Source organism: Monodelphis domestica, chromosome 5, assembly GCF_027887165.1.
Source record: "Monodelphis domestica isolate mMonDom1 chromosome 5, mMonDom1.pri, whole genome shotgun sequence".
Lineage (NCBI taxonomy): Eukaryota > Metazoa > Chordata > Mammalia > Didelphimorphia > Didelphidae > Monodelphis > Monodelphis domestica.
In genome coordinates, this window is record NC_077231.1 from 200,757,445 (window position 1) to 200,784,753 (window position 27,309).

Below are 27,309 nucleotides of genomic sequence, written 5' to 3' on the forward strand. Positions count from 1 at the left end.
ATTGAAGCTTAGACAAATAGTGCTGCTATAACACCTGCCATGTTTAGTCCTGAATCTTTTAGGTTGTTGTTTTTCAAGTCACAAGACCTGGGTTTGAATCCTTGGGCCTTATATACACAGATATGTGACTTTAGGCAGGCTCTGGGCGTAAGTTTCCTCATCTTTAAAACACAGATGTTTGGGCAGGTAGATGGAGCATTGGGTATTGATCCAGGCCAGGAGATGGGATGTCCTGGGTTTAAATTTGACTTCAGGTACTTCCTAACTGTATGACCCTGGGCAAGTCACTTATCCCCAGTTGTCTAGCTCTTACCTCTCTCCTATATAGTATCAATTCTAAGACAGAAGGTAAGGGTTTTTAATAACAACAACAAAACAAGGGTGTCAAATTCCATGATGTTTAAGGTTCCTTCTAATTCTAGATCTATGCCCCTGTGATCATCAGAAGATGTGCCATCATCATGGTGTTTTATGAGATAAGATGTTCATAGAAGTCTAGTTGGCCTATGGTAGTGGCTCACATTATTTAAGACCTACTTCCCCACTTCAATCATACCCCACCCGACACTCAGACTGGCATGATCCTGACAGAACAGGCAAACCAACCTAACAGAAGCAATATGGCACATTGAGGGAGAGACAAGGAAGCAACATGTGCCAGGCAAGTCAAACTACTACCCTCACTTTAACCAATATTTACTGTCAGACCCCAGTGGATTCAACCCAGGACACTTGAGCCCAAGAAGAATCTGGGGATTAATAGTGTTCCCTAAACCACTAGAGTGGCTATCCCAGCTCTACTCCCAAAGCCATCATTGAAGGGAGAGGGTTCCACATTCCTTAGCATGATCAGCAACAACTGTTGACTAACTACCAGGCATAAGAGCTCCAGCATCAATAGCACCCCAATCCTAGATCTCAGAGCCTTGCTTCTTGCTCAGTCCTCACAGGGTATCATCTAAAGAGGCAGCTCCTGTGGCATAGGGGCCAATCATTCCCACCAAGTTGTCACACAAAGGGCAGGAAACCAGGCTAGCTGAAGCAGTAATTCAACCTGAAAAAGAAAAAGGAAGTAGCTTGTGCCAGGCAAATTGAACTATCACCACACTGATCATTATTTCCTCTTATACACTGATGTAGATATCTCAGTACCCTGAACACAAAAGCCTTGGAAATAGGAATGCTTCTGGCCTAATGCCATCAGCCATCATCTTGGGAAGCAACACTTATAAAGACCAAGAAAAGAAAGTTCTTGTCATCCAAGTCTTTGGCACTGCCAAATGATTCAGCCTCAGAAACGAATGTGGTTTTCTTGGTGGAAGTGACATTAAAGCATTACCAGCCACTTTGTGGCTGTACCCTAAGGACTATGGGACCTTTCCATCTGATTTTCAGCTGAAATTTTTTATGCGTGTTATCTCTTCCATTAGAATATGAGCTCCTTGAGAATAGGGACTGTCTGTTGTACTTTCTACTTGTAACTCCATTCTTAGCACAGTGCTTTGCTTGTGATATGCTCGTGAATGCCTTATTCATTTATTAATCCAGGGAACTGAGAAATGATGAGTACTTGTGCTCATCTTGTTTCTTGTTGCCTATTGGAGTTATGACAACTGAGCTTAACTCTTCGTTTCCCATTCTCTTGGGGGCACTGGGGCATATGTGATACTACTCAGTGCCTAATATGAGCAAAATGATGCAGAACTCAGATGCTTCTAATCCCTAGACAAGTAGGGAGCAGTTTCTAGGGAAGGAGACATGAACTATTTGGGGGAAGTAGAAGGGATCTGCCTTTAGGATTAGTGAGTTTTTAGTGGACAGACTACTAGACTTGGAGTCAAGAAGGACATAGGATCTGGAAGAGATCCCAGAATTTCTTTAGTCCCAAGACCCTCAAATTACAGAAGAAATTGAGGCTCAGAGATAGTCTCAGAGCTAATAAGTGTCAGAGACAGGATTTGAAACCAGGTGTCTTCCTGACTCAATATCTAGTGTTCTCTCCACTATGTCATCCTACATCTATGCTATAGATTTTCACTTCTTTCCCTCTCCCTTTCAAGTGAGGACCTCATGTCTTAGCACAGTGAGAAAATTGAGGACATTACTGTGTAGGATCATAGATTTAGATCTGTACGTGAGTCAATGAAGGATACAGAGAAGAATTGGAGAAGCAAGAGAAGAACCCACAGAATATAATGTCACAGAAAATGAAGGGAGAGCATGGACCACAGTGCTAAATGACACAAAGATCAAAGAGGATGATACTGGCATCAAAGCCTCTCATAACCTAGTCTCCTCCTCCCTTTCTAGTCTCTTATACATTACTCCCCAACATGTGCTCTTCAATACAAGACACTGGCCTCTTGACTGTTCCACAAATAAGACACTTCATCTCAGCTCCAGGCATTTTCTCTGGTTTTCCCCTATACTTGATATGCTCTTCCTCCTTTGCTCCATCTACTGACTCCTCTGGGTTCCTTTTAAATTCCAACTAAAATACCATCATCTCCAAGAAATCTTCCCATACCCCTCTTAATTCCAGTGCCTTCCCTCTATCGATTATTTCCTATTTATCCTGAATTTTATTTGCTTTGTGTATATTTGTTTGTATATAATCTCCCCCATCAAATTGTAAGCTTCTTGAGGATGGAGACTGGTTTTGCCTCTTTTGTATCCCTAGCATTTTGCTTAGTACCTGGCACATAGTAGGAGGCACTTTAAAATGTTCATCAATTGATTGATTGAAGAGTAATGAATTTAAGAAAAAAGTCAGAGAAGGTTATTTTGAGAGGCTAGTTTTTGTGTTAATCATAGAAATAGAAGAAAATTGTGTGTGTAAAGAAATGAAAGAAATCATGTAGACAATTTTTTCAAGGAATTTTTCAATATAAAAGAGGTAGGCAGAAATGGAAAAATTTAAAAAAAAATTTTAAGGCTTTGATGTGGTGGTAGCTAGTTAGCACAATGGATCGAGAGCCAGACTTGGAGACAGGAGGGACCTGGGTTCAAGTGTGCTCTCAGATAATTCCTAGTTATATGACCCTGAACAAGTCATTTAACCACAACTGCCTAGTCCTTGCTGCTCTTCTGTCTTAGAATTAATACTAAGACAGAAGGCAAGAGTTTAAAAGAAAAAATAAGATTTGGTGAGAACTAAGCATGTAAAATGAGGGAGGTGTGGATTAGATGGCATTGAAGAAGGAAGGATGCTAGGTTTTAATGATCCCATTTTCTGGAGTTTGTAGTAGTTGGGAAGGAGCCTAGGAGAGATGAGCTCAAAGATGCATGAGAAAAGAGAGCATAACTGATGAAGCAAGGCCCTGGAGAAAAATCAGGAGGTGATTTGAGAGCATGGGAAAAGGTGGAAAAAAGTTTAGCCTCAGCAGAATCAAAGGCTGACTTGTGGGAGAATTTAATTTTTTTTCCTAATAAGCCCCTAGACTTAGTCCAGAATCTTTGACTGCCTCTAGCAGCAGAAACACCAGTCTCCTAGCTTTTGCTAAGATATAGACCAGTGATGGTGAAACTTTTAGAAATGGAGTGCCAGAAAATAATGTTTAAATTGAAAAAAAAAAGAAATGGAGTGCCAGGCCCCACCTCCAGACCAAGTACAGTGCTTGTCTCCCCAGAGACTGAGTGCTGAACCATGTCCCCTCACCCCCCACTTCCCCTTTTACCCTAGACAGGGGAGGGAGGGAGTACTCCCATTGGGCTGCTGGGTAGAGGAAGAGGGTAAAATGAGGAATGTCATCGGGTACAAGGAAAGGGGGAGGCAAACAGCTCTGCCCTGAGTCCCTCTAGCTTTCTAGTAATGAATTCTGGTGGGAGACTGCAGGCATGCCCACAGAGAGGGTTCTGTGTGTCCTATTTGGCACATGTGCCATAGATTCACCATCACTGATATAGGCAAATAATTCTCTGTCTGGTGTAGTGAGACAAACTTTGTTTTCTCAAATAGCCATTTTTCTAAGTAACTAAGAGAAACACAAAACCAAAAGCAGAAAGTTGATGAGTTAACAATATATGGGAATCTTATTCTAAATCTAACCTTGCGGTATGCTGGAACCAGAGGACTAACTGTTAAATTTTCCTGAGAATTTATGCCTCTCAGAAACTGACAAACACTACAAATCAGTCTTGATCTATTCTTTTGTTGAACATCTAGACTTCAGGCAGTGATGTTGATGTATTTTGTTGAATGTCTAACCTTAAGAAAGTGACAGAAAATGATAATAATTCAGATCATACTGAAAAGTATAATGTCTGTACTTTTTTTTCAGCAGAACTACCCTAATCCTAATTCCATTAGAATATGAGTTCCCTGTGGTAAGGACACCATGTTTTTTGCCTTTCTTTGAATCTCTGGAACTTATTACCATAAGTGTCTAATATAAATAAATACTTGTTGATTGACATACAGAAAAGTACAGATTAGCTTGGCTGGCACAGCCTAAAGCAAGTGCCCTTTCTCTCTTTCTATTCCTTATCTCAATTCTGTGTAAAGAACCCTTAGCTGTAAGGATTCTTATGTGATCCTCCAGATCCCTTCACTCTGCTTTCAGGGCTTCTTCTACTCACCTTAGAACCAATCAAAATCCTTCTGAAGTGCTTCCTCTGGAAGGCCAGCCCTTGGGTGGATCTCATTTTATCTCTGGGTTGGTCTGCTTGAAACATATTCATATTAGGCCTTTGCTGAGGCTGGTTCTATCTATGTCTTGGGAGTTTTGTCTTTGTTTTTGACTCTTGTCTCAAATAAGCATCTAAGTTGCTCTGGCTTTGTGGTCATTTTGGGTCATTATCACTCATTTTAAATCTGGTTTGAGAAGACTCCTCCCTTCTGGAGCTCCATATTAATTTGACTTTTTATACAGGAATCTGTCCTCTATTGAACCTTCCACTATATTTTGGTTCCTGATTTGAAAAAACAGTGGGAGCTTGGGGGGGGGGGGAGAGATTAATTTCTAGTTCTCAGCTCATTGGCAGAGTTAACATGATGGGTAGCACACTGAACCCAATGAACATTCATACATATTCTCTCTCTCAAGATATTAATTCTACCTACTAACCCAGCTTATCTTAAAAAGATTTTTAAATATTTTATATATTTTAGTACTTTACACATTTATGTATTTTAAAAGTTTGATATTATTTCCTGATATGCCCCCCAAGGTTCCCCCACTTTTTTTTTTAACTCTTACCTTCTGTTTTGGAATCAATACTAAATATTGATTCCAAGGCAAAAGAATGAGGCAATTGGGGTTAGGCTATTTGTCCAGGGTCACATAGCTAGGAAGCATCTGAGATCAGATTTGAATCTAGGTCCTCCCAATTCCAGGTCTAGCAGTCTATCCACTGTGCTACCTAACTGTCCCTGAACCCTCACTTTTAACAAAGAAAAACCAAGAAAGCTAACCAACAATGACTATGTCTAACAGCATATTCAACATTTCATGATGGTAGTCCCCTAACTTTCTACCACATGGTTCATATTGGATGAAACATGATTCACTTTCATGTGGTGATGCCACCAAGAGGAGTGCTCTCAAAATTGCTTTGCAGAGAGGGTGGAGCCCTAGAATAATTGGTGTGGCCAACTCTTTGTGAGAGGAAACTCCCTTAAACCAATGTAGATTAGCCACTTGTGTGTGGCTGTTGATTTTTTATTTTGTTTTGTTTAAAATGATGAACTTTACAGAAATCAATAGACACAAATGTTCCCATTCTTAGAGTATTACTTGGAAGTACCTAGATGTTAATTGACATCTTCAGTCACACAGATAGCATGGGTCAGAAGTAGGAGTTGAACAAGTCTTCCTGACTATTCTATCTAGCCAGCCCTCTAGCCATGCTGTCTCTCTCCCAAATAATAATAATTAAAAAAAAGACTTCTAATCAGTAGTGAAATATTAGTCCCTTGGAGTGATACTGTACATTGTACTCACCAAACATGCTTGTTAGTTAAATTGATTCTTCCTTGCTAACCTTGCAGCTAAGCCCCTAACCCCCTTTTTTTGGAACACAGAGTGAGCAGCAGGAAAGGTGACCTTAAATTGATGGTTTTCTTTCCTTAAAAGGAAATAAATTTAAAATTTTTTTAATTTAAAATGTCTTTTGTTTTTAACACAAAGGCCATTTTTTAATCCCTCTGGGTATGAAGGAAAGCATTTGAGGCAAACCAAGAGATAGTAATGAAATCTGAAAACATTTTACTCCTGTAGTTTCCCATCTCTATCAGAAGTGGAGAGTCATATGATCATTTCCGTAGGAGATAATTTAAATCAACTTTTAAAGACAAATACAGTGTGGAGGTGGGATATGTGTGTGTAAAGAACCAAACTGACCTGTGTGTGTAGAGACAAATTTGGGTGCATCCAGTCCCTATGGGCAGGAATTTGTTGTGCTGCAAGATCATTGCTAAGAAGGCCACAGGCAAAGGACAAGTAGGGCATGGCAGATCAAAAGAGCAAGGAACTAATCTGGGGTGGCATTCCTCATGGAAGGAGAAAATCATCTGCCAGCTTTCCCATTTTAACTGATTATTCTTGCTAACTAGGTGCTAAGTTCAGTGTCTGGTGCCCTGCAGAAGCAGTGCCAGTCCGGCCAAAATCTTCTAAGTTTCAGTACTCTAAGCCACGGCCCCGGTCAATCCATCCCACTGATAGCCATGCTCTCCTGAAGAAGAATCTACTGCGCACAGGATTGCTGAAAGAATTAATTGTCTCTAAAGGCTATACTAAAATAAAGAATGCAAATGCAGACACCTGGAATCAGTTAGTCACAAAGGGCAGGTGGCTAGCAAAAATACGTTCAACAGCTATGTGAAATGAATTTTAGAGCATCCCAAAAGGAGTACCGAGAAAAGAAAAGTAAGAATGAATACTCTGGTAATCCCAAGGTACACCTATAAAAACTGAGATGGAAATGGAATTAAAATCAACAAACTACACATTTGTTGTTCTAAGTCTTTCTTTTTTCTGTCTTTTAAAAAATTGTAAATTTAATCAACACCAACAAACATAGTTCAATATACAAAGAATAAAAAATGAGAATTATACATAAAACTATATCTTACATTTTTTTTTAAAAACACTAAGCAAATAAGGGAAAGAGAAGACCTGGAAAAATAAAGATTAGTTGCACTGATGAGTATAATGGGAATACTCCAGGGTTTATAGCTACAAAACTCCTCGAATAAATCATTGATTTAGGGAGACTGGGAGGAATTGGGTCTGGAAAGAGTAAAATATCATGGAGTCAAGATCTTCAAAGAGGAGCTCAATAGTTTAGAACTGGGATTGGCTTAAAACTGTTTGGGGATTTAGGACTTTCTCTCAAGGACTGCATCTCCCAGAAGACTTGAGAGGCAAAGACTAGTTGAGTTCTTAGATGCAAGTCCCTTACACAAAATTTAAGTCAAAAGTTAGGTTATTAAAATCATCTTGGGGAGATGTAATAGGATGGAATCAGTATGAAAACATTGTTCTTGCCATGAATAAAGCACTAAATTAGAAAAAAAATCATTAGACTAGGGAAATGTTTATTTCTTCATTGGCTTCCATGACTGTGGTGGGCATGGGGAATCAATCCAGCCTCTAGTCAAACAAGCTCTTCAAAGGAGGTCTCAGCACAGGTGTCTGTCCCTGAGGAGCTAAAGAATACATTCCCAGCTCTTTGGAAATAGGTCTAATCCAACCATCCTTTCCGTATCAAGAAGAATGATCCTTTTGTCCTTCCATTTCATTTTAACAGGCAGCAGAACTTCTTTCTTAGCGACCATTTTCAAGTGATTAATCTCTCCATTCTTAGATTTTCCAGCTGATTATTTGTGCTTTGGAGCATTCTTTCATTTAGCTGTTCATAGTATAGAATTCTTTTGAGAAGTTTGTTCATATGCTTTGACTAAACATGGTAGGCTTTCTGAAACTAACTAAATAACTAAATAACCTCCCTTACCTTCTTTCTTAAAATTATTGGTTTCAAGGCAGAAAGAATAGAGGTAAGGGCTATTAGGTAGTGTAACGGAGGGAGAGAAATGGAGTCTCCCACCACTCATTTCAAGACCAGAGTGTGGTAGAGATGGAATGGAGCCCAAGGGATGAAGGGAGGGAATAGATTGGTTTCCCTCTCTTCCCTGGTAAACCCCACTCTGGTTGTTTTCAGATTCACAGGTTACTGTTCCCTTAGAGACTTGGTTGAAACAAAATATAAGATGATAGCTTCCCCCTCTCAAAGGAGAGAGTGTAACTTTCCTCCCCCCAAACTCCTAGTCTTCTTTCTTGGATACTATGAAGCAGGCCCTTAATCTAGTAAACAGTTATTTATTCTAAAGGAACACATGAAAGGTAGGGCAAGTGAGTTGTGGGATAAGGTGATAGGAAGGTAGGAAATAGGAAGTCCTACTCCCCAAGTCCTGCAGGGTCAGGGTTTGCCTGCCTGACCCCCTGGGGTCAATTGTGAGAGTTGTCCTGACTCCTAGCTGTCCTAACTATATCAAGTTCAAGGATTATTTACAGGAATTTAGAGGAAATCTTGTGATGAATAGCTTTCTGGCAAAGTCCTATTCATTCTGGTTTGCCTTTCACTGGATACTGGGGGTCAGGCTTCACAGGAGGATGCTCCAGGCTCAGAGGTTTACTTTCCAAAGAGAAGTGAGTTCAATTGTTTGGATCTTCTCAGTTTCTTTATTCCTTCTCCGGAATTCTCTCTCTTTCCTGCCCTTCCCCTGATCAAGATGGTCTTCCAGCATGATGAATCTGCTGGTCTTGGACTTATTTGGACTTGGACCAAGTTGGTCCAGATTAAGTCCAAGTTTCCTCTCTTACAGTAGGCAGTTGAGGGTAAGTGGCCTATGTGACCCTGGACAAGTCACTTAACCCCCACTGCCTTGATCTTACCATTCTTCTACCTTAGAATTAATAACTAGTTTCTATGCTAACACAGAAGGAAAGGATTTAAAATTGAAAATCTATACCTACAAGAATCTTACAAGCTAATGGAGGAAACAACAGGCCAATACATACAACCAAACTATTTTTGAATAAATAAGAAATAATTAACAGAGAAAAGGCCCTAGAATTAAGAGAGGTTAAGAAAGGCTTCTTATAAAAGATAGAATTTTAGTGATGACTTAAAGGAGGCTAGGGAATTCCATAGGCAGAGTTGAGGCAGAAGAGCATTTCAGGCATGGGGGACAGCCACAGAAAATGCCCAAAGCAGATAGATATAGAGTATCTTGATGGTAAAAAGGCCAGGAGGGCAGTGTCACTGGACTGGAATATATGGTAGGGATGAAGGTGTAAGAAGACTGGAAAAGTAGAAAGAGAGCCAGGTTAAGAGGGGCTTTAGATAAACAGAGAATTTTGTTTGTGATCCAGAAGCTGATTGAAAGTCACTCAAGTTCACCAAGTAGGAGATTGATGTAGTTAAAGTTAATTGGATCTTCATACAAGAGACTAGAAATCATTACAAAATGTAAAATGAATAATCTTGACTATTAAAAAGGTTTTGTACAAACAAAACCAATGTAACCAAGATTAAAAGGGAAACAACAAACTGGGAAATAATTTGTATAACTAATTTCTCAGGTGTAAAAGTCTTATTTCTCAAATATATAAAGAACAAAGACAAATTTATAACACTATAGGTCATTCCCCAGTTGACAAATGGTCAAAGGATAGGAACAAGCAGTTTCCAGATGAAGTCAAAGCTATCAATGATCCTATGAAAAAATGTTCTAAGTCCCTATTGATTAGAGAAATGCAAATTAAAAGATCTCTGAGATACCATTTCATACCTATCAGATTGGTCAATATAATAGTAAAGAAAAATTATAAATGTTGGAAGGGTTGTGACAAAATTGGGACATTAATGCATTGTTGATGGAGTTGTGAACTGATCCTGGAACTATACCTGAAGGGTTACAAAACAATATACCCTTTGATCCAGTAATACCACTACTAGGTCTGTAATCCAAGGAGATTTTTAAAAAGGGTAGGGGGAAAGAGTTACTTAAACAAAAATATTCATAGCTGCTCTTTTTGTGGTGGGAAAGAATTGGAAATTGAGGGGATATGCACCAGCTGGGTAATGCCTGAACAAATTGTGGTATATGATGGTGAAGAAATACTATTGTGCTATAAGAAATGATGAACAGGATGATTTCAGAAAAAAATTGGAAAAACCTACATGAACTGATGCAGACTGAAATAAGCAGAACCAGGAGAATATTGTACACAGTAATGACAATACCGTGGAATGACCAACAGTGATAGGCTTAGCTACTCTCAGCAATACAATAATGATCAAGGACAAGTTTGAGGGATTTATGACAGGGAATGCTAACCACCTCCAGAGAAAGAAATGTTAAAGTTGGAATGTAGATAAAAGCATAAAATTTTTACTTGTTTATTTGAGTTTTTTTTGAGGGGTGAGGGATTGGTTTTATATGATTATTCACTTACAAAAATGAACAGTATGAAAATGCATTTTACATGATAATAAAAAGATAAAAGACATTTAAAAAGACATTTTAAAATAAAGGTTAATTGGGTCATTTTAAAATTTGATTGATGGTTCAAACTGCTTGCTTTTTGAGGAAACAAGCTATTATAAGAGGATATAGTAACAAAGTAGTTAGTAAAGTAAGTAAATAACTAAAAGGAGGTGTGGTAAGTAAAGATAGAGAGTGAGAGCAAGAATAAGAGGTAAGTATGTCTAGGGGTTCTCAGGACCTTGATTTTAATTTTGATTAGTTACTAAAGAGGTGATTTATTTGGGCAGTTGTTGCTCTGTGTCTCCAGGGAACTGATGTCACTTTACCATGGTCCATTTTGGTCTGTATGACTTTACCCATGGTTCACTCTGTTTGCCCACTGAAACTGGGGGGGGGGGAACAAATTGCAAGGTAAATGGGATTCTAATAATATATTGAATACTCTGGGGCAACTTTAGGTCACTTTTGCTTGACTCTGAGCAGACTTCAAAGGAGGACAATGAATATGGGAACTGAGCATTGTTTGAACCTAGTTCTGTGTGACTGGGGAACTGACCCACTGGTGCTTCACCAACCAAGGACCTAGGTTATGTCTAAAGATTGAATATGAAGAGTTTTCTCATAATTGTGAATCTAAGCAACTCCTCCGTCTTATCTGAAAGGTAGCCCCATTTGAATAAAGTAGTTATTGTTTCATGTTCTTTTGATTGTGTCCAGCTACTTAGCAGGATTTGTGGGGCATTTCAGCCCACGTCATTCCCCACTCCAAATAACACAGGGTCCAGGACCAGGATAAGAATGAAGGTCAGTCTTCTAGAATTAGTTCCTGCTGAATAAGGGTGTAGGTTCAAGCATGGGCATGGAGTCCTGTATTAGTTGGTGGGGTGGGGGCCATTACAAGGTTTGTGGGAATGGAAGGTAACAGCAATAGGTTGGAGGTATACTCATTGCTCAGTAGCCACCATCTGGAACTGAAACTGGAAAAGTCAACAAGCAACAAATTTAAAAAAAACAATCAGCTAGGCAAGGGCCAAATAGCAAAAGAAGCAACAGTAAAAGCAAAGGAGGTATGGGGGAATACCACCAGGTGCCGGAAGAGAGGAAGGACCTACAGGAATCCCAAGGGGATATTGGGTTACCCAACAGTTAGTAAGATTTTCTCCCTGGGGTGCAGTCCTGGAGAGCTGGAAGATGGCATTTTGGGTCCATTGTGGTATCCCAACAGTGTGTATGGATGCAAATAAGAGAAGAAGGAACTAAGTATACTGCATACTTAACCTAGAAAAGGAAACAATTGGGTGGAGCTGGGTGACTCAGTAGATGGAGAGCCAGGTTCAGAGACAGGAAGTCTTCAGTTCAAATCTAGTGACCCTGGGCAAGTCACTTGATCCCCATTGCCTAGCCCTTGCCTCTCCTGCCTTGGAACCACTACACAGTATTGATTCTAAGACAGAAGGTAAGGGTTTAAAAAAAAAAAGTTAATCTGATAGTAGGCAAATGTGTGGCACACTTTCAAGGTTAGGTCAGGTATGTCTAGGAGCAAGGTTTGGTACTTTGTCAGTCTGCTTATGGCCAGCTATCAGTGGCCTTTTGTTTCAAGGATACCCTGGACTCAATGTGAGGTCTGAAGCCCAGGAGTCAATTTGGCAGCCTCCTCCACCTTCATGGCAGTGGCTATAACTGCTCACAAACAAGCTGGCCACCCATGAGTTGTGTCTAACTGCTTCCAAAAATTGGCTATAGGGCCAAGGTTAGGTTCCATGGTCTGAGTAAGGACCCCCAAAGCATATCCACTTCTCTCATCAACAAATAGAGCTAAGGTTTCTCAAGGTGGAGTAAAGTTAATGCTGGGATGCATGTGAGCTTGGCTTTTAAGTATTGAAGACAATCTGCTGATTGGGTCCCCAGTGCAGAGGATGGGGATCAGCAATTATGGCAGAGTAAGGGATCCAGATGCTGTAGAAGCCTGCCATACTTGGAAGGTTCTAATTTATTTCTTCATCCCTGGGGCAAGCATGGAAAGAATAGCCTTTCTTTCTTTCATATGTCAGAGACTGAGAGTTGGGGGGAAGGGTTAGTTCATGCCCTAGGTATTGGGCCTTCTGTTGAGAAATCTGGACCTTTTTTTCTGAGACTTTGTATCTCCTTTCTCCCAGAAAATTTGGGGTCCTGACAGTGTCTATATGTGAGGACTTAAGTCAGGGTTGTATATAAGGTTGTCATCTACATATTGGATGATCACACTGTTGTGGAGGTATAAATCCCTTAGATCCTTTTTTAAATTAATTTTTATTCTTAAATATTTTTCCATGTTTACATGATTCGTTTTCTTTCTGTCCCCTCTTCCTTTCCCCCTCCTGGAGCTGACAAGCAATTCTACTGTGTTGTAGAAATGTTATCACAATACCTATTTCCATATTATTCATTTTTGCTATAGATCAGTCTTTTAAACCTTAGATCCTTGCTAAGGGCATTACCAAAAAGATGAAGGCTGTCCCTAAATCTCTGGGGGAGGATTGGCCCACTGTATTGTTCTAGGAGGAGGCTGACTCAAAGCAAAAATAAACTGAGAGTCCTTGTGTGGGAACACAAAAAAGATGTCCTTAAGGTCTAAGGCTGAAAACCAATGTATCCCCAGGGATCTGGGCTAGTGTCCAGCATGGGTTAGGGACAACAGAATGGATGGGGATTACAGCCTCATTGACAGCCCTTCAATCCTGCACCATCCCATATTCCCCACTTGGATTTTCCCAGGGAGAATGGGTGTGTTACAGGGAGAGAGAGTGTATGGGGGGGGGGGGGTAGGGGGGGGGAAATGCCAAAAGCCCATGCTGAAGAAACTTGTCTATCAGAGGTTGCAGTCTTGCCCTGGTCTCTGGGCTGATATGGTATTGCTTCCTAGGGGAGAACTTGCTAGGATCTTTCAGACAGATAATCGCAAGATCTGCATGGATTGCCCTTTCAGGGACCCCCCTGTATGCCAGACTTGAGGATAAACCTCTTCCCATACAGAGGTGGGAATATGGTGGTGGTGGGAGCCTGCTTAAAGACTCATCTAAGAGTGTGGTGCCAGCACAGTTGGAAACTCCAACAGGGCTGAAAATGGGTCCCCATTTTTAGCATAACATTCCTTCCTAGCAGAGGTACCAAACAGGAGGGGAGCACCAAAAAAACTGTGCTGGAATAGAAGATCCTCAAATTAGCAGGGGAATGGATGAATTTCTAAATAGTTCTTCTGGTGCTCTTTCATCCCAACGATGGGTTGCCTGGAGGGTTTGGTGGGACCGGAGAACTGAGGTAGGACAGAGTAAATGGTTCCTGTATCTATGAGAAAGATGATACATTTACCTGCCACATCTATCAACACCCTGAGTTTAGCCATGGTGATGGAGAAGTAGGGATACAAACTAAACCCTGAGCCCTATCCCTCCAAGTCATGAAGAGACTGAAGGGAGGGAAATTTGTTCATGGCTCCATCTCCTGGGCAGTCCCATTTCCAGTGTCCATCCTGTCCACACTTGGGGTGGGCCCAAGCAGCTTCTGCTTTGGTGCACAGTCTCTGGACCAGTGGCCCTCCTTACCACAGTTGAAGCACAAACCAGTGTCCCAGGCACAACCACTTTTGGCTGGTATTGATGGCCGCTGAGATCATCTGAGCCTGTTTTTTGCTATGAGTTCCAGACATATGGTCCTTCTCCTCTGCCTCTGCCTCTGCCTGATCCTTGTTAAAAACTTGAAAGGCCACGTCAAGCAGTTGGGATGGGAGGAGCTGAGCCCCCATATCTAATATTTCAGTTTAATGGGGATATCTGAGACAGGCTGTCCAATAAAATTCATATTAAGGATAGTCAAGTCTTATGGGCTTTCAGGTTCAATGTTTGTGTACTTTTTCATGGCTTCTACAAGCCGGCTCTGAAACAAGGCTGGATTTTCTTCCCTGCTCTGGGTAACTTCCTTAAGTTCCTCATATTCAACCTGCTTCCTCAATCCCTGTTGCATGCCTTCAATCAGGCCTCTTATCATGTGTCCCTTTTCTCCCTGACTCCGTCTGATTGATAGTCCTACCGGAGGTCAGCCACTGGAACTCCAACAACACCCATGGGGAATCTCTCTTCTGCATTCGTTTGAGCTATGTCATCCCCCAGCTTCTGGGCTGGCTCCCAGATCATCTGCTTTGCATCTCTGGTGCAGCAGGAGGAAATAATGAGGTATAAATCTGCCCAGGCCAAGTCAAACTGCAGTCCTTAAACAGACTTAAACCCCTCTATGAACTTGGCAAGATTCTCAGAAAACCTTTCAAGTTTCTTCTTGACTTGGGAGATGTCTAACATGGAGAAGGGGAGGTTTACAAGCATCATCCCCTCTCCAACTGCCACCTCTCAGATGGGTCAAGGGTTTGGGGGTCTTTAGCCAAGACTGCATATTGAGCACCACTTCAGGAATTGCAAAGCCTGTGGGACTGGGGAATAGGAAGCAGAGAGGGGAGTGGCGGAAGGCAGTGGTCTGGAAAGTGCCCACAAGGTGGAAGACAGGGTAGTGGTGCACAGGGAGGATTTTGCTGGGGTGGGGGTAGGGGCTGTTAGGAGGAGGCCGTCTAGGAGATTGAAGGCAGGAAGGGATTTGTTTGTGAAGAAATCCATCCTGGCAAAGCGCATCCTGTATTGTTCTCTATGTTTTGAGTCCTGCTCTAGTGTTATGAAGACTAGAATATAAAGGAATTCAGGCTATTTCCTGTCTCTCTTGCAAAACAAATCCAATTTCTGGACAGTATTATAAATTAGAGTCCCATTTACTGGCCATACTTCTCCAAATTCTAGGGGATGTTGTAGTTGTGCTTTAAAATTTTTTTAAATAAAAAAAATTATTGTCCTATGAAACACACTTCCATATTGGTCGTTGTTGTAAGAGCACTCTCATACAAAACCAAAACCCCCAAATAAAACCAGAGACAACTCCAACAGTTCTTCCTCTGGGGGTGGAGAGCATTCCCTGTCCTAAGTCTTTCAGGATTGTCCCAGATCATTGCACTGCAGCCATCCATTATTGCAGTAAAATATTAGGCATTTCTTTGTTCGATCTTGTAGATGCAACTTTTTCCAGTTAGAAAGCAGATAGCCCAGGGAGGCATCTTGTGGGATTGAAGAAGGCTGAACCATAGTAAAGGACAAGGAGATGGGGGGAGTGGCTCCTTGCCAAGGCCCAAAAGGAAAAAAACTCAGGCACAGCAGAAGAATAATGCCTGGCCTTAAAATGGGTGTAGAAGAAGTCTGGCAGCAGAGAGAGTCTCTCTGTGACCTTAAACTCGGAGGTCCAGTGGAGCACCCCCCCCACCTATTGGAACTTCCCAGTCATGGAGGTCCAAGTCAGTGTCTTAGCTAAACTGGAGTATTCAGAGATGAAACAGAAAAGCCCCAAAGCAAGGAGGGTGGTGGGAAAGGAAGGGGGCTGGAGCAAGTTTACTTATGGATAGAGGAAGTTGGGCCAATGATAGCTGAAGAAATTGTCCCACATTGGGTGTCAGAGATGATGGGGTTAAGGTTAATTGGATCTCGTTCAAAGAATTGTGGGATTGATGGCTCAAACTGACTCCATTTTGAGGAAACAAGCTTTATTCTAAGAGAATATGGTAACAGAGTAGTGTATATAGGAAATAAGCAATTAAGTTAAGCTAAGGAGATGGTGGTAAGTAAAAGTAGAGCGTGAGAGAGTAAGAGTAAAAGGTAAGAGGGCCTAGGAATGCTTTTTATCTTGCTTAGTTACTAAGGAAGGGGCTGTTCATTTGGGTGGTTGTTGGGTAGCTCTGTCTCCAGGGAACTGAAGTCACTTTACCCATGATCCACTTTGGTCTGCTTGGCTTTACCTATGGTTCACTCTATTTGCCCCCTGTGTATGGTGGTGGCAGGGGGGCGGGGTGGAAGCAAACTGCAATATAAATGGAATGCTACTGATATATTAAATACTCTGGGGTAACTTTAGGTCACTTTTGCCTGATTCTGAGCAGCTTCTAAAGGAGGCAATGAATGTGTGAATTAAGCATTGTTTGAACCTAGTCCTGTGTGACTGGGGAACAGACCCACTGGTGCTTGCTGTCCAAAGACTCCCAACTAAGGACTTAGGTTATGTTTAAAGATTGATGTGAGGAGTTTTCTTGGAATTGTGAACTAAGCAATTCATATGCCTTATCTGAAAGGTAGCCCCATTCTAATCAACTAGTCATTGTTTCCATATTCTTTGGATTGTGTCCTGCTACTTGACAGGGTTCATGGGACATTTCAGCCCACATCAGGAAGACATAATTAGGAAAATACAGAGGATGGATTGGAGTAAGGAGAGGCTTAAGGCAGGCAGACTCACCCGCAGATTACTGCAATAGTTCAGACATGAAGTGAAGAGGTCTTCACCAGACTTGTGGCAGTTTCAGAAATGAGTTGGGGTTCGAGGGGTATTGCAAAAGTAAAATCCACAGACCTTTTGGATATGGGAGGGGAAGGTAATCTCTCCCCTCAAGTCCCCTGGACTCAAGGAGTCCAGGATAACTCCTAGATTTTAAGCCTCAGGGACTGGGAGGATGGAATTGCCCTGTACAGTAATAGGGAAAGTAGATGGAGAGTGGAGTTTAGGGGGAAAGATAATGATTCTGTTTTGGACATGTTTAACATTTAAAGATCTAGAAATCCAGCTCAAGATGTCTGAAAGGTAGCCAGAGATGTGAGACTGGAGGTTAGCAGAGAATTTAGGCAGTTTAGGTATAGATTTAAGAATCATAAGCATAGAGAGTAATTAAAACACAGTAATTTGATCACCAAAAGAGGTACTATATAGAGGGAGAAGAGAACTTGGGGTAGAACCCTGAGAGACACCTATAGTTAGAGGGTGTGATCTAGATAAAGACCCAGCAAAGGAGACTGAGAAAGAATAGTCAGATAGGAAGGAGCATGAAGACCCCAAAATCTAAGGAAGAGAGAGTATCAAGGTTAAGAGAGTGATCAACAGTGTCAGAGACTTCAGAGTTTGAGGAGAATAAAAATTGAGAAAAGGACATTGGACTTGGCAATTAAGAGATCATTGGTAACCTTGGAAAGAATAATTTCAGTAAGCCAGATTGCAAGGGGTTAAAAAGAGAGTGGGAGGAAAGTGAAGGCACCTATTGTAGTCTTTTCCAGGAGTTTAGCTACAAAGGGTCAGCTAGGTGACTTAGAGGACAGAGCACAGCTCTGGAATCAAGAGGACTTCAATTCAAATCCAGCCTCTGACATACTTTAGCTATGTGATCCTGTATAAGTCACTCAACACTATTGGCCTCAGTTCCTCATTTGTAAAACAAGTTGAAGAAGGAAATGGCAAACTTCTCCAGTATCTTTGCCAAGAAAACCTCAAATGGAGTCATGAAGAGTTGGGCCCAATTAATTGATTAAGTAAAAGCAACAAAGGACAAAAGAGATATAGGATGATAACAGAGATTTGAAGATCAAGTGAGGGTATTTTTTCCTGAAGGAAGAGATGTGTGTGTGTTTGTAGACAGTAGGGAATGAGCCAGTAGGTAGGGGGAAATTGAAAGCAAATGAGATAAGGGGGCAACTAGATGGATCAGTGGATTGAGAACCAGGCCCAGAACTAGGAGGTCCTGAATTCAAATGTGGTCTCAGACATGTCCTAGCTGTGTGGCCCTGGGCAAGTCACTTAACTCCCATTGCCTTACCCTTACCACTTTTCTGTCTTGGAACCAATATATAGTATTGATTCTAAGAGGGAAGGTAAGAGTTTAAAAAAAAAAAGAAAAGAAATGATATCATGGGAATGGAAGAGGAGGCAATCTTTTTTTTAAATTTTATTTAATTAGTCAATTTAAAACAGTATTCCTTGGTTATAAGAATCATATTCTTTCCCTCCCCTCCCCCACCCCTTCCCATAGTCAACACGCAATTCCACTGGGTTTTACATGTGTCCTTGATCAGAACCTATTTCCATGTTGTTGATGTTTGCACTAGGATGATCATTTAGAGTCTCCATCCCCAGTCATATCCCTATTGACCCATGTGATCAAGCAGTTGTTTTTCTTCTGTGTTTCTACTTGCACAGTTTTAGTTTTCCCTCTGAATGTGGATAGTGTTTTTTCTTGTAAACTGAGGAGGCAATCTTTTAGAGAAGACAGGATGGAATGAGATCACTTGAGTAGGTAGAAGGGTTAACTTTGATAAGGAATAAGGCCACCCCATCATATGAGACATGTCAGATCTAGGATAAGGGAAGATCATGATCACACAAGAAATAGAGAGGATTACAGAGGCTAAGATGGGCAATTTTGAGTACATTAAATTAAAATTTCACACAAACAAAACCATTGTGGTTGACAAAAAAATGAAAAAAACATGCTGGAGGGGTGGTGGGAAAACATATATTAATGTCCTTTTAGAGGAAGTGTGAACTGGCCTGGTCATTCTGGAAAGCAATTTGATACTATTCTTCCAAAATTATTAGACTGTGGTCAGATTCATGACTAGTATATGTGCTACTTGGCAGTTTCAAAAATTACTTGAATAAAGGCATATTTGAATGCTTGTAAAATTTATCAAATTTTTTAAATTCATTGGATGATGGAATCCATATCCAAGAAAGATCTTCACAACTTAGAACATGGAGTCAAATCCAAGAAGACTAAATTCTATAGGACAAATGTAAATTCTTATATATGGATCTTTTTCTTTTAAAATTAATTTTACAAGCACAAAATTAGGGAGAATCTGTCTAAGACCAGATGTGAACTGGTCTTAGTTCTGGAGAAAGAGTCATTCTGACTTTCTCCAGGCCCAACACTTTATCCAGCTGAAAGACATTCATTGTCTGGAGAGAATATAAAGGAGAGCCACCAAGACAGTGGAAGGGCTATGGATCAGTTAAAGAACCTGTGAAACAGTAATATTGTGAAATGATCAAGTGTGAAAGGCTTAGCAATATAATGATCCAGGACAATTCTGAGAGACTAATGACAAAGAATGCTATCTACCTCCAGAGAAAGAATTGTTGGAGTCAGAATGCAGGTGAAAGCACACGACTTTTATTTTTATTGCCGTTTCTTAATTTTCATTTTAAAATATTTTTCCATGTTTACATGATTCATTTTCTTTCCCCCTCCTCTTCCCTTCCCCTCTCCCCCCCCCCCCCGAGCTGACAAGCAATTCTACTAGGTTGTACAAATGTTATCACTTGATACCTATTTCTATATTATTCATTTTTGCTATAGAGCGATCTTTTAAAGCCTAAATCCCAAATCACATACCCATATATACATGGGATAAGTGATTCCATATGTTTTTCTTTTGCATTTTTACTCCCATAGTTCTTTCTCTATATATGGTTAGCATTCTTTTACATCAGGAGTAAGCTGGCTTACTGCATTGCTACTAGTAGCAAAGTCCATTGTAGTATATTGGATTGTTCCACAATGTTTTACTTTCTCTGTATAATGTTCTGATTCTGCTCATTTCACTCTGCATCAGTTCATTGAGGTTCTCCCAGTTCATATAGAAATCCTCCAGATCTTTGATCCTTATAGCACAATAGTATTCCACCACCACCAGATATCACAGTTTGTTCAGCCGTTCCCCAGTCAAGAGACACCCCTTCATTTTCCAGTTTTTTTGCCACCACATGAAATGCAGCTATGAATATTTTTGTACATGTCTTTTTCCTTATTAGCTCTTTGGGGTACAAACCCAACAGTGGTGTGGCTGGACCAAAGGGCAGACAGTCTTTTAAAGCCCTTTGGGCATAGTTCCAAATTGCCTTCCAGAATGGTTGGATCAGTTCACAACTCCTCCAATAATGCATTAGTGTTCCAATTTCACCGCAACCATTCAACATTTATTCTTTTCCGTTACTGTCATATTGGCCAATCTGTTAGGTATGAGGTGGTACCTCAAAGTTGTATTTATTTGCATTTCTCTAATCAAGAGGGACTTGGAACATTTTTTTCATGTGCCTATTGATAGCTGTGATTTCATTATCTGAAAACTGCCTATTTATGTCTCTTGACCATTTGTCAATTGGGAAATAGCTTGATTTTTTTGTACAATTGACTTAGCCCCTTATAAATCTGAGAAATGAAACCTTTGTTAGAGGTTTTGTCATAAAGATTTTGTCACCAATTTGTGAAAGCATATGCTTTTTAAACTGTCTATTTGGGTTTATATTTTGGGGTTTGGGTTTTATAAGATTATTCACTTACAAAAAGGAACAATATGGAAATATGTTTTGCATGACAATATGTATATAACCCAGATTGAATTGCTTGTCAGCTCCAAGAGTGGGGAGAGAGGTAGGGAGAGAGACAATTTGGATCATATAACTTCAGAAAACTTAAGTGGAAATGTGTTATTACATGTAATTGGTTAAAAAAAAAGGAAAGGACTGGTGACATTGAGTGTGGAGAAGAGATTTAGGCTTGATCAAAGACTTGTCATGGGGAAGAGATTTTAGATTTTATTTTTTTAATTGACAAGAGGAATTTATTTTTTATTGACAAGAGGAATAACTAGAAGCAATTTGATATAAGGGAAAACTTAATTATTAGCATTATCAGGGGATGGTTTGCCTCAATGGGAGGATTCCCCTCACTAAAGGTCTTAGAGCAAAGCCTGGATAACTATTTATGGAGTGTATTGCTAAGAGAATTATTGTTCAGATATCAGTTAGGCAAAATGGTCTCTGATATCCCTTCTAATTCCAATATTTTTTTACTCTATGAAAAAGCTTTCAAAGCATAGGACAGACCAATTCATTTTATTAAATATGCTGAGACTGTAGTGATTTGGTTGCTGAGGGGAAATAGGACAAATGCTGCCAACCCCATTTGGCCCTTTTCAGTCTTGCTTCTAAGCATGATGGTCCAAGAGCATAATGGGAGCCTACAGAGAGTGCAGAGTTAATTCCTCCTTGCCTTATTCCTCTCCCCTCTAGCAAACTTGAGTAGGGTCAGGAAAGGGGTACAACTCAGAGAAGAGTAAGTTTGAGATAAGGAGACTGAGGTAGTCAAGATCTTTGCTCCAGATGTCCGTCTATTTACTGCTAGAAGAAAACACTGAGTTCCCAGAATCCCAAGAAGATAACATTTCCCAGGATCCGTTTTTGCTATAGTATAGTTTCTCATGCTGGGTAGACTTGGGTTCCCAAGGGTCAAAACTATATCTTCACCACTGAAGCTGCAGGGTGTAGAGTAGTGTGTGGATTAAATCATGAAGTACTGAACTTCCAGGTGTGAGGGCATTCTTGCCCATTTGCTGCAATTTCGACTCCATTCTGAGGAACTCTCATCGTGACACCCTACAATAGGAACCAAAAAGAAATTCCTGTCCATAACTCAGTTTGAACTGAGAGGCTTGAAAGTGGCAATCAGAGTGAAAGCAGTTTAAAAGATAAATTTTAAAACTCTAAGGCAAGCCAAGGAGCCATGGACGATGACCAGGAATATGCCTGCTGAGCATTCTATAGCAGGAAGTAGAAGCTAAGAGCCAAGACAAGAAGAGGACCCAGATCTAACTTTAACTCAGACAAGTTGCAGGAACAGGTAAGTGCCAAATGGAAATTTTATCACTCACCACACAATTTATTCATCACAGATCTAGGGCAGTCTGAGGAGGGGACCTGCATTTAGGGGTGGTATTTCAGGGTAAGGCATGACCAACGGTCCTGAGATATGCATCAAAAAAGTTCAGAAGCAAGTGGCAGCTGTGTGGTCTGGACCCAAGATGATCCTGGAGGCAGCTCAAACCAATTCATGGAAGTTGTTTAGATTTAAGAAAGTGATGGAGGAAAATGGTAATAATTCACATGAAACTTAAAAGTGTGTTCTGAGTTTGGTAGAGCTGCTTGTTAAATCTTTGCCAGCATATCCCTGTTTGGACCCGAAGAATAGAAGGGAGTCTCCGCTCCAGACTGCAGCTCAGTCTGAAGTCTACTGAGGAATAATCCCAGGATCACTGAGCCAACAGAGCTTTCCAGCTGGCTGATAGTTGAGTTCAGCAACAGTCTATTGCAACTCTCTATGTTGTAACAACCAACTATGCTTTCAGAGGATTAACGATGAAACATCCTACCCACTCAAATCAGAGAGATCAAAGTCTCAAAGTGAGTAATGAGACATACTTTATTTTCGACATGGCCAACGCAGAAAATTGTTGTGCTTGACTATACATGTTGGGAACAGGAATCTTTTAAAATTGGGCAATGATGAAATGGTGGGGTGAAAGGGAGAGAAGACAATTTTTGCTGATTAAACAAATAAATTTTGATTTTTAAAAAAGCTCAAGAGCTCCTTCAAGCCAACTGGCTGGGTGTATTAGGCAGGAATCTAAATCACAACAGAATCTCAGGGCTATGAGCTCAAAGTGGAATAGATTCCTACTCTATAGAGCTTAGCAACCAGAAGACCACCAGATGGCAACAGAGAGTCACATCTCAGCAGTGAACACACATCCCCACTCAGCTTGGCAAAAACAGCAGCTCCCAATTAGATAATGTGTTGGAGGACAAGAGGTGATCTTCAGGGAACATCACCTGAATTGCAAGAGTTGTCTTGTCCATGTGTGTTCCCCAGTCCTGTGTGTTGCCTCTGTATATGCTCCCCACCCTTCATGGAACACATGTTCCAGGCATATGACTCCTCTCCCACTGGTGACAGTGGGTACCTGGTAATGTCCCTTGTCATTGATTTCACCATGTCATTGAATTAAATTTGATCTTTTGCTTTGAATTAATGTGTCTTCTGGTTGGCTTCTAAGGAAAAAAAATCTGTTTGGACTCTTGAATGGTTTGAAATGGATGCTGAATGGCATTAGGCCTCTAACCTGGGGTTGGAAGCCTTTCAGGGGACCTTGATGTAAGCAGGGTCTTGAATGCAGAATCAAATAGAACAAATCTAATCCATCTTCAGTATGACAGCTCTTCAAAAATGTGAAGACAACCAAGAAAGAGAAATTCCATTTAAAATAACTCTAGAATCACTCCTTGACCTTTTGGCTAAAATCAAGTGTAAAATAACTTCAGACAATATCAAATACCTGGGAAGCTATTTGCTAAGACAAACACAGGGATTATAATGAAGACAATTACAAAACACTTTTCATGCAAATAAAGTCAGGTCTAAATAGTTGGAAAAATAATTGTTTATGGGTAGATCTAGCTAATCTAATAAAAATAAGAATTCTACCTAAATCAATTTACTTATTCGGTGCCATACCAGTCAAACTACCAAAAATTATTTTATAGAGCTAAAAAATAATAATAATAAAATTCATCTAGAAGAATAGGAGGTCAAGAATATCAAAGGAATTCATGAAAATAAATGTGAAGGAAGGTGGCCTAGCAGTACCAGCTCCCATGTTGTACTATAAGTAGGAATCATCATAATGGTGTGATAATGACTAAAAAATAGAATGGTAGATCAATGGAATAGATTAGATACACAATATACAGGGGTAAATGACCTCAGCAACCTAGTGTTTGGTAATCCCAAAGATTGCAGCTTTTGGAATAAGAACTCACTATTTAACAAAAACACTGGGAAAACTGGAAAACAATATGGTAGAAACTAGGTAGAAACCAATATCTCACACTAAGATAAGGTCAAAATGGTTATACAATTTAGACATAAAGGGCTGATGCCATTAGCAAATTAGGTAAACATAGAATTGCTTCCTGGGCATGTCTATGCAGAAGGAAAGAATTTATTACCAACAAGAGATAGAGAACATTACAAGATGTAAAATGAATTATTTTGATCATCTTAAATTAAAACTATTTTGTACAAACAAAACCAATGTAACCAAGATTAAAAGGGAAATGACAAACTGGAAACAAATTTTTGCAGCAAAGTTCTCTGATAAAAGTCTCATTTCTCAAATATATAGAGAACTAGGTCACATTTAAAAGAATACAAGTCATTCCCCAATTGACAAATAGGCAAAGGATACAAACAAGCAGTTTTCAAATGAAGAAACCAAAGTTATCAATAATCATATGAAAAATGTTCTAAATCCTCCTTGATTAGAGAAATGAAAATTAAAACAACTCTGAGATACCACCTCACACCTAGCAGACTGACCAATATGACAGGGAAATGACAAATGTTGGAGGAGATGTGGCAAAATTGAGACACTAATGCATTGTTGGAGTTGTGAACTGATCCAACCATTCTGGAGGGCAATTTGGAACAGTGCCCAAAGAACTATAAAACAGTGCATACCCTTTGATTCTGTAATACCACTATTAGGTCTGTATCCCAAAGAGATTTTTTTAAAAAAGGATGGGGTGAAGGACTCACTTGTACAAAAATATTTCTAGCGGCTCTTTTTGTGGTGACAAAGAATTGGAAATTGAGAAGATGTCCATCAATAGGGAAATGGCTGAACAGATTGTGGTATATGACTGAATAGAATACTATTGTGCCAAAAGGCATAATGAACAAGATCACCAAAAAAAAAAAACCCTGTAAAAGACATATGAAGTGATGCAAAGCGAAGTGAGCAGAACCAGGAGAATGTGGTACACAGGAACAACAATAATGTATGATGATCAATTGTGAGTGACTTAATTATTATCAGCAATGCAAGGATCCAGGACAACTCCAAGGGACTCATGATGAAAAAGGCTATCCACTGCTACAGAAGGAACTGGCAATGTCTGAATGGAGAGTAAAAATGGCATTGTTCACTTTATTTCCTCCATTAATTTTTTTCTAGTGTAAGCAATATGTGTCTTTTTCCTTCACAACATGATGAACATGGAAATATGTATTGTACAATAACACAAATACAACCTATATCGTATTACCTATTGTCTTGGGGAAGAGGGAGGGGTGGAAGTGAAGGAGAGAACATAGATTATGAAATGACAGAAAATGATTATTGAAATTTTTCCCCAACATGTAATATGGAAAAAAAAATTTAAGTATATCTATTCCAACGCAGAAAAGTGCTAATGGGTAGGCTATTGGGCTTAAGTGACTTGCCCAGGGTCATATGGCTGATGAGCATCTGAGGTCAGATTTGAACCAGGAATTACCATCACCAATCAAACAGCATGATGATTAGATTTCAGGTGGTCAGCTTGTTCTGGGAGAGATATCTTATCCCTTTGGAATTCAAACTATGCAGAGATGCAGATGAATTTTTTTCTGGAACTTACCCAAGAATTTAAGTCAAGTTCACTGTCCTAGAGTTTCTAGATTCTTTTCTCTTTCCTTTTTGGAATATTAACCCAAGGGAAATGAGAAACCAATGAGAAAGAATGTTATCCATATTGAGAGAAAGAACTATGGGAGTAGAAATGCAGAAGAAAAACATATGACTTATCACTTATTTATGTAGATACATGATTAAAAGACTGCTCTGTTGCAAAAATGAATAATATGGAAATGAGTATCAAGTGATAATATTTGTATAACCCAATGAAATTGCTTATCAGTTCCAGAAGGGGTGAGGGAAAGAAAATGAATCATATAAATAGGGGGAAATAATTTTAAAATAAATTATTTAATTAAAAAAAAAGAAAATTAACCCTTCTCCAATCTTATGGTTCCTTTCCTGTTTTCTTTGATCTTTCCAATACCATTGATATTGACAGTAGTCATCTCTGCCAGTTCCTATCTCTTCTATCATCCTTTTCTTTTAATATAACTCGAGCAAAATAACCAAACCTTTCTGCTTTCATCAGAATCCTGATCTGGATTCTCACTTTATGGGTTCTCCTCCAGGGCAACTACCTCTGTGGGACTGCAGATGCCCAGCTAATTTTCATATACACAAAAAGTGGTGGCAATGCATGGTTTTTTAAGTGATCTTGCTTACAGAAAAATAAACTTCAGCTTTTCTCTGTGGTTAGAGCATAGGTTGATCTAGACTCTCAACAACCTGATATGGTATAACATCTCTGCTTGTTTGTTATCCTGTGTTTTCTAGTGACACAAAACTCTCATAATTGGACTTTATCTCCTCGTTGGAGAGCCTGATAGTGAACCCAAACATCATACTGTTACTTAAACTACTTTGTGCTTTTCTGGGTTGAGGCTGTGACCTACTGGTAGCCCTCTCTCTATTGGCCTTTCAATTTAGATAACATACTGATCATGGATCTCAAGATCTGAACTTTCAGCTTTAACTACTAAGTTTGTAGCTTGAACCTTCCTTGATATACTAAGACCTTTGTTTTGGGGAAATCTATTATTTTTATTAAAACCTGTACCTTCTGCCTTAGAATCAATACTATGCAAGGGAGAAGATTGGGAAGGGCTAGATAATTGGGATTAAGTGATTTGCCCAGGGTCACTTAGCTAAGGAATATCTGAGATTAGATTTCAACCTTGGACTACCAATCTCCAGGCTTGGCTTTCTATCTACTGGTCTGCATAGGTGCCCCAGGAAAATTTTTAACTGGTTTGTGGAAGATAGAGGAAGGAGGGGAGAAATAGGTGCAAGGAAAACAAACCATGAAGTGTACCAAACCAATAACCTGGGATTTATTAAGAGCTGACTATTTACCAGGAACTTTGCTAGGTGATGGAGATATCTTTGCCTCAGAGACCTTACCTTCTAATGATGAAAAATTAACCTTTTTCTCATCTTCTCTAGATAGAAAAATATTTTTGGGGAAAATTCAAGCTATTTTCCACATTGTTGATACAGTGATGAAATGCTTATGGGAAAATATTTATATGTATGTTTACACATGCATGAGCACATGAGTTATATATATTCACACATGACTAATATACAGATTCTTAATAATGTATCTACACCTCATATAAGATATGTGTGGATACATCT

At 39.9% G+C, this 27,309-nt stretch overlaps 1 protein-coding gene across 6 annotated transcripts in view; it reads left to right on the forward strand.

The window, feature by feature from the left end:
• The window catches only part of GARIN1A (golgi associated RAB2 interactor 1A), a 46,965-nt gene that overhangs the window by 19,375 nt on the left and 281 nt on the right, over positions 1 to 27,309 (forward strand). For 2 of the 6 annotated variants that reach the window (XM_007504267.3, XM_016426147.2), the window contains one exon: positions 6,554 to 6,946. The exons of 1 other annotated variant lie outside the window; for it this stretch is intronic. In XM_007504267.3, the coding sequence (XP_007504329.1) occupies positions 6,554 to 6,822 (269 nt within the window). In that variant the 3' untranslated portion in view covers positions 6,823 to 6,946. Of the gene's footprint in view, positions 1 to 422; positions 662 to 1,140; positions 1,365 to 6,553; positions 6,947 to 27,309 lie in introns of those variants that run through there. 3 more of the 6 variants (XM_056799676.1, XM_016426146.2, XM_007504271.3) reach the window with 2 other exon arrangements.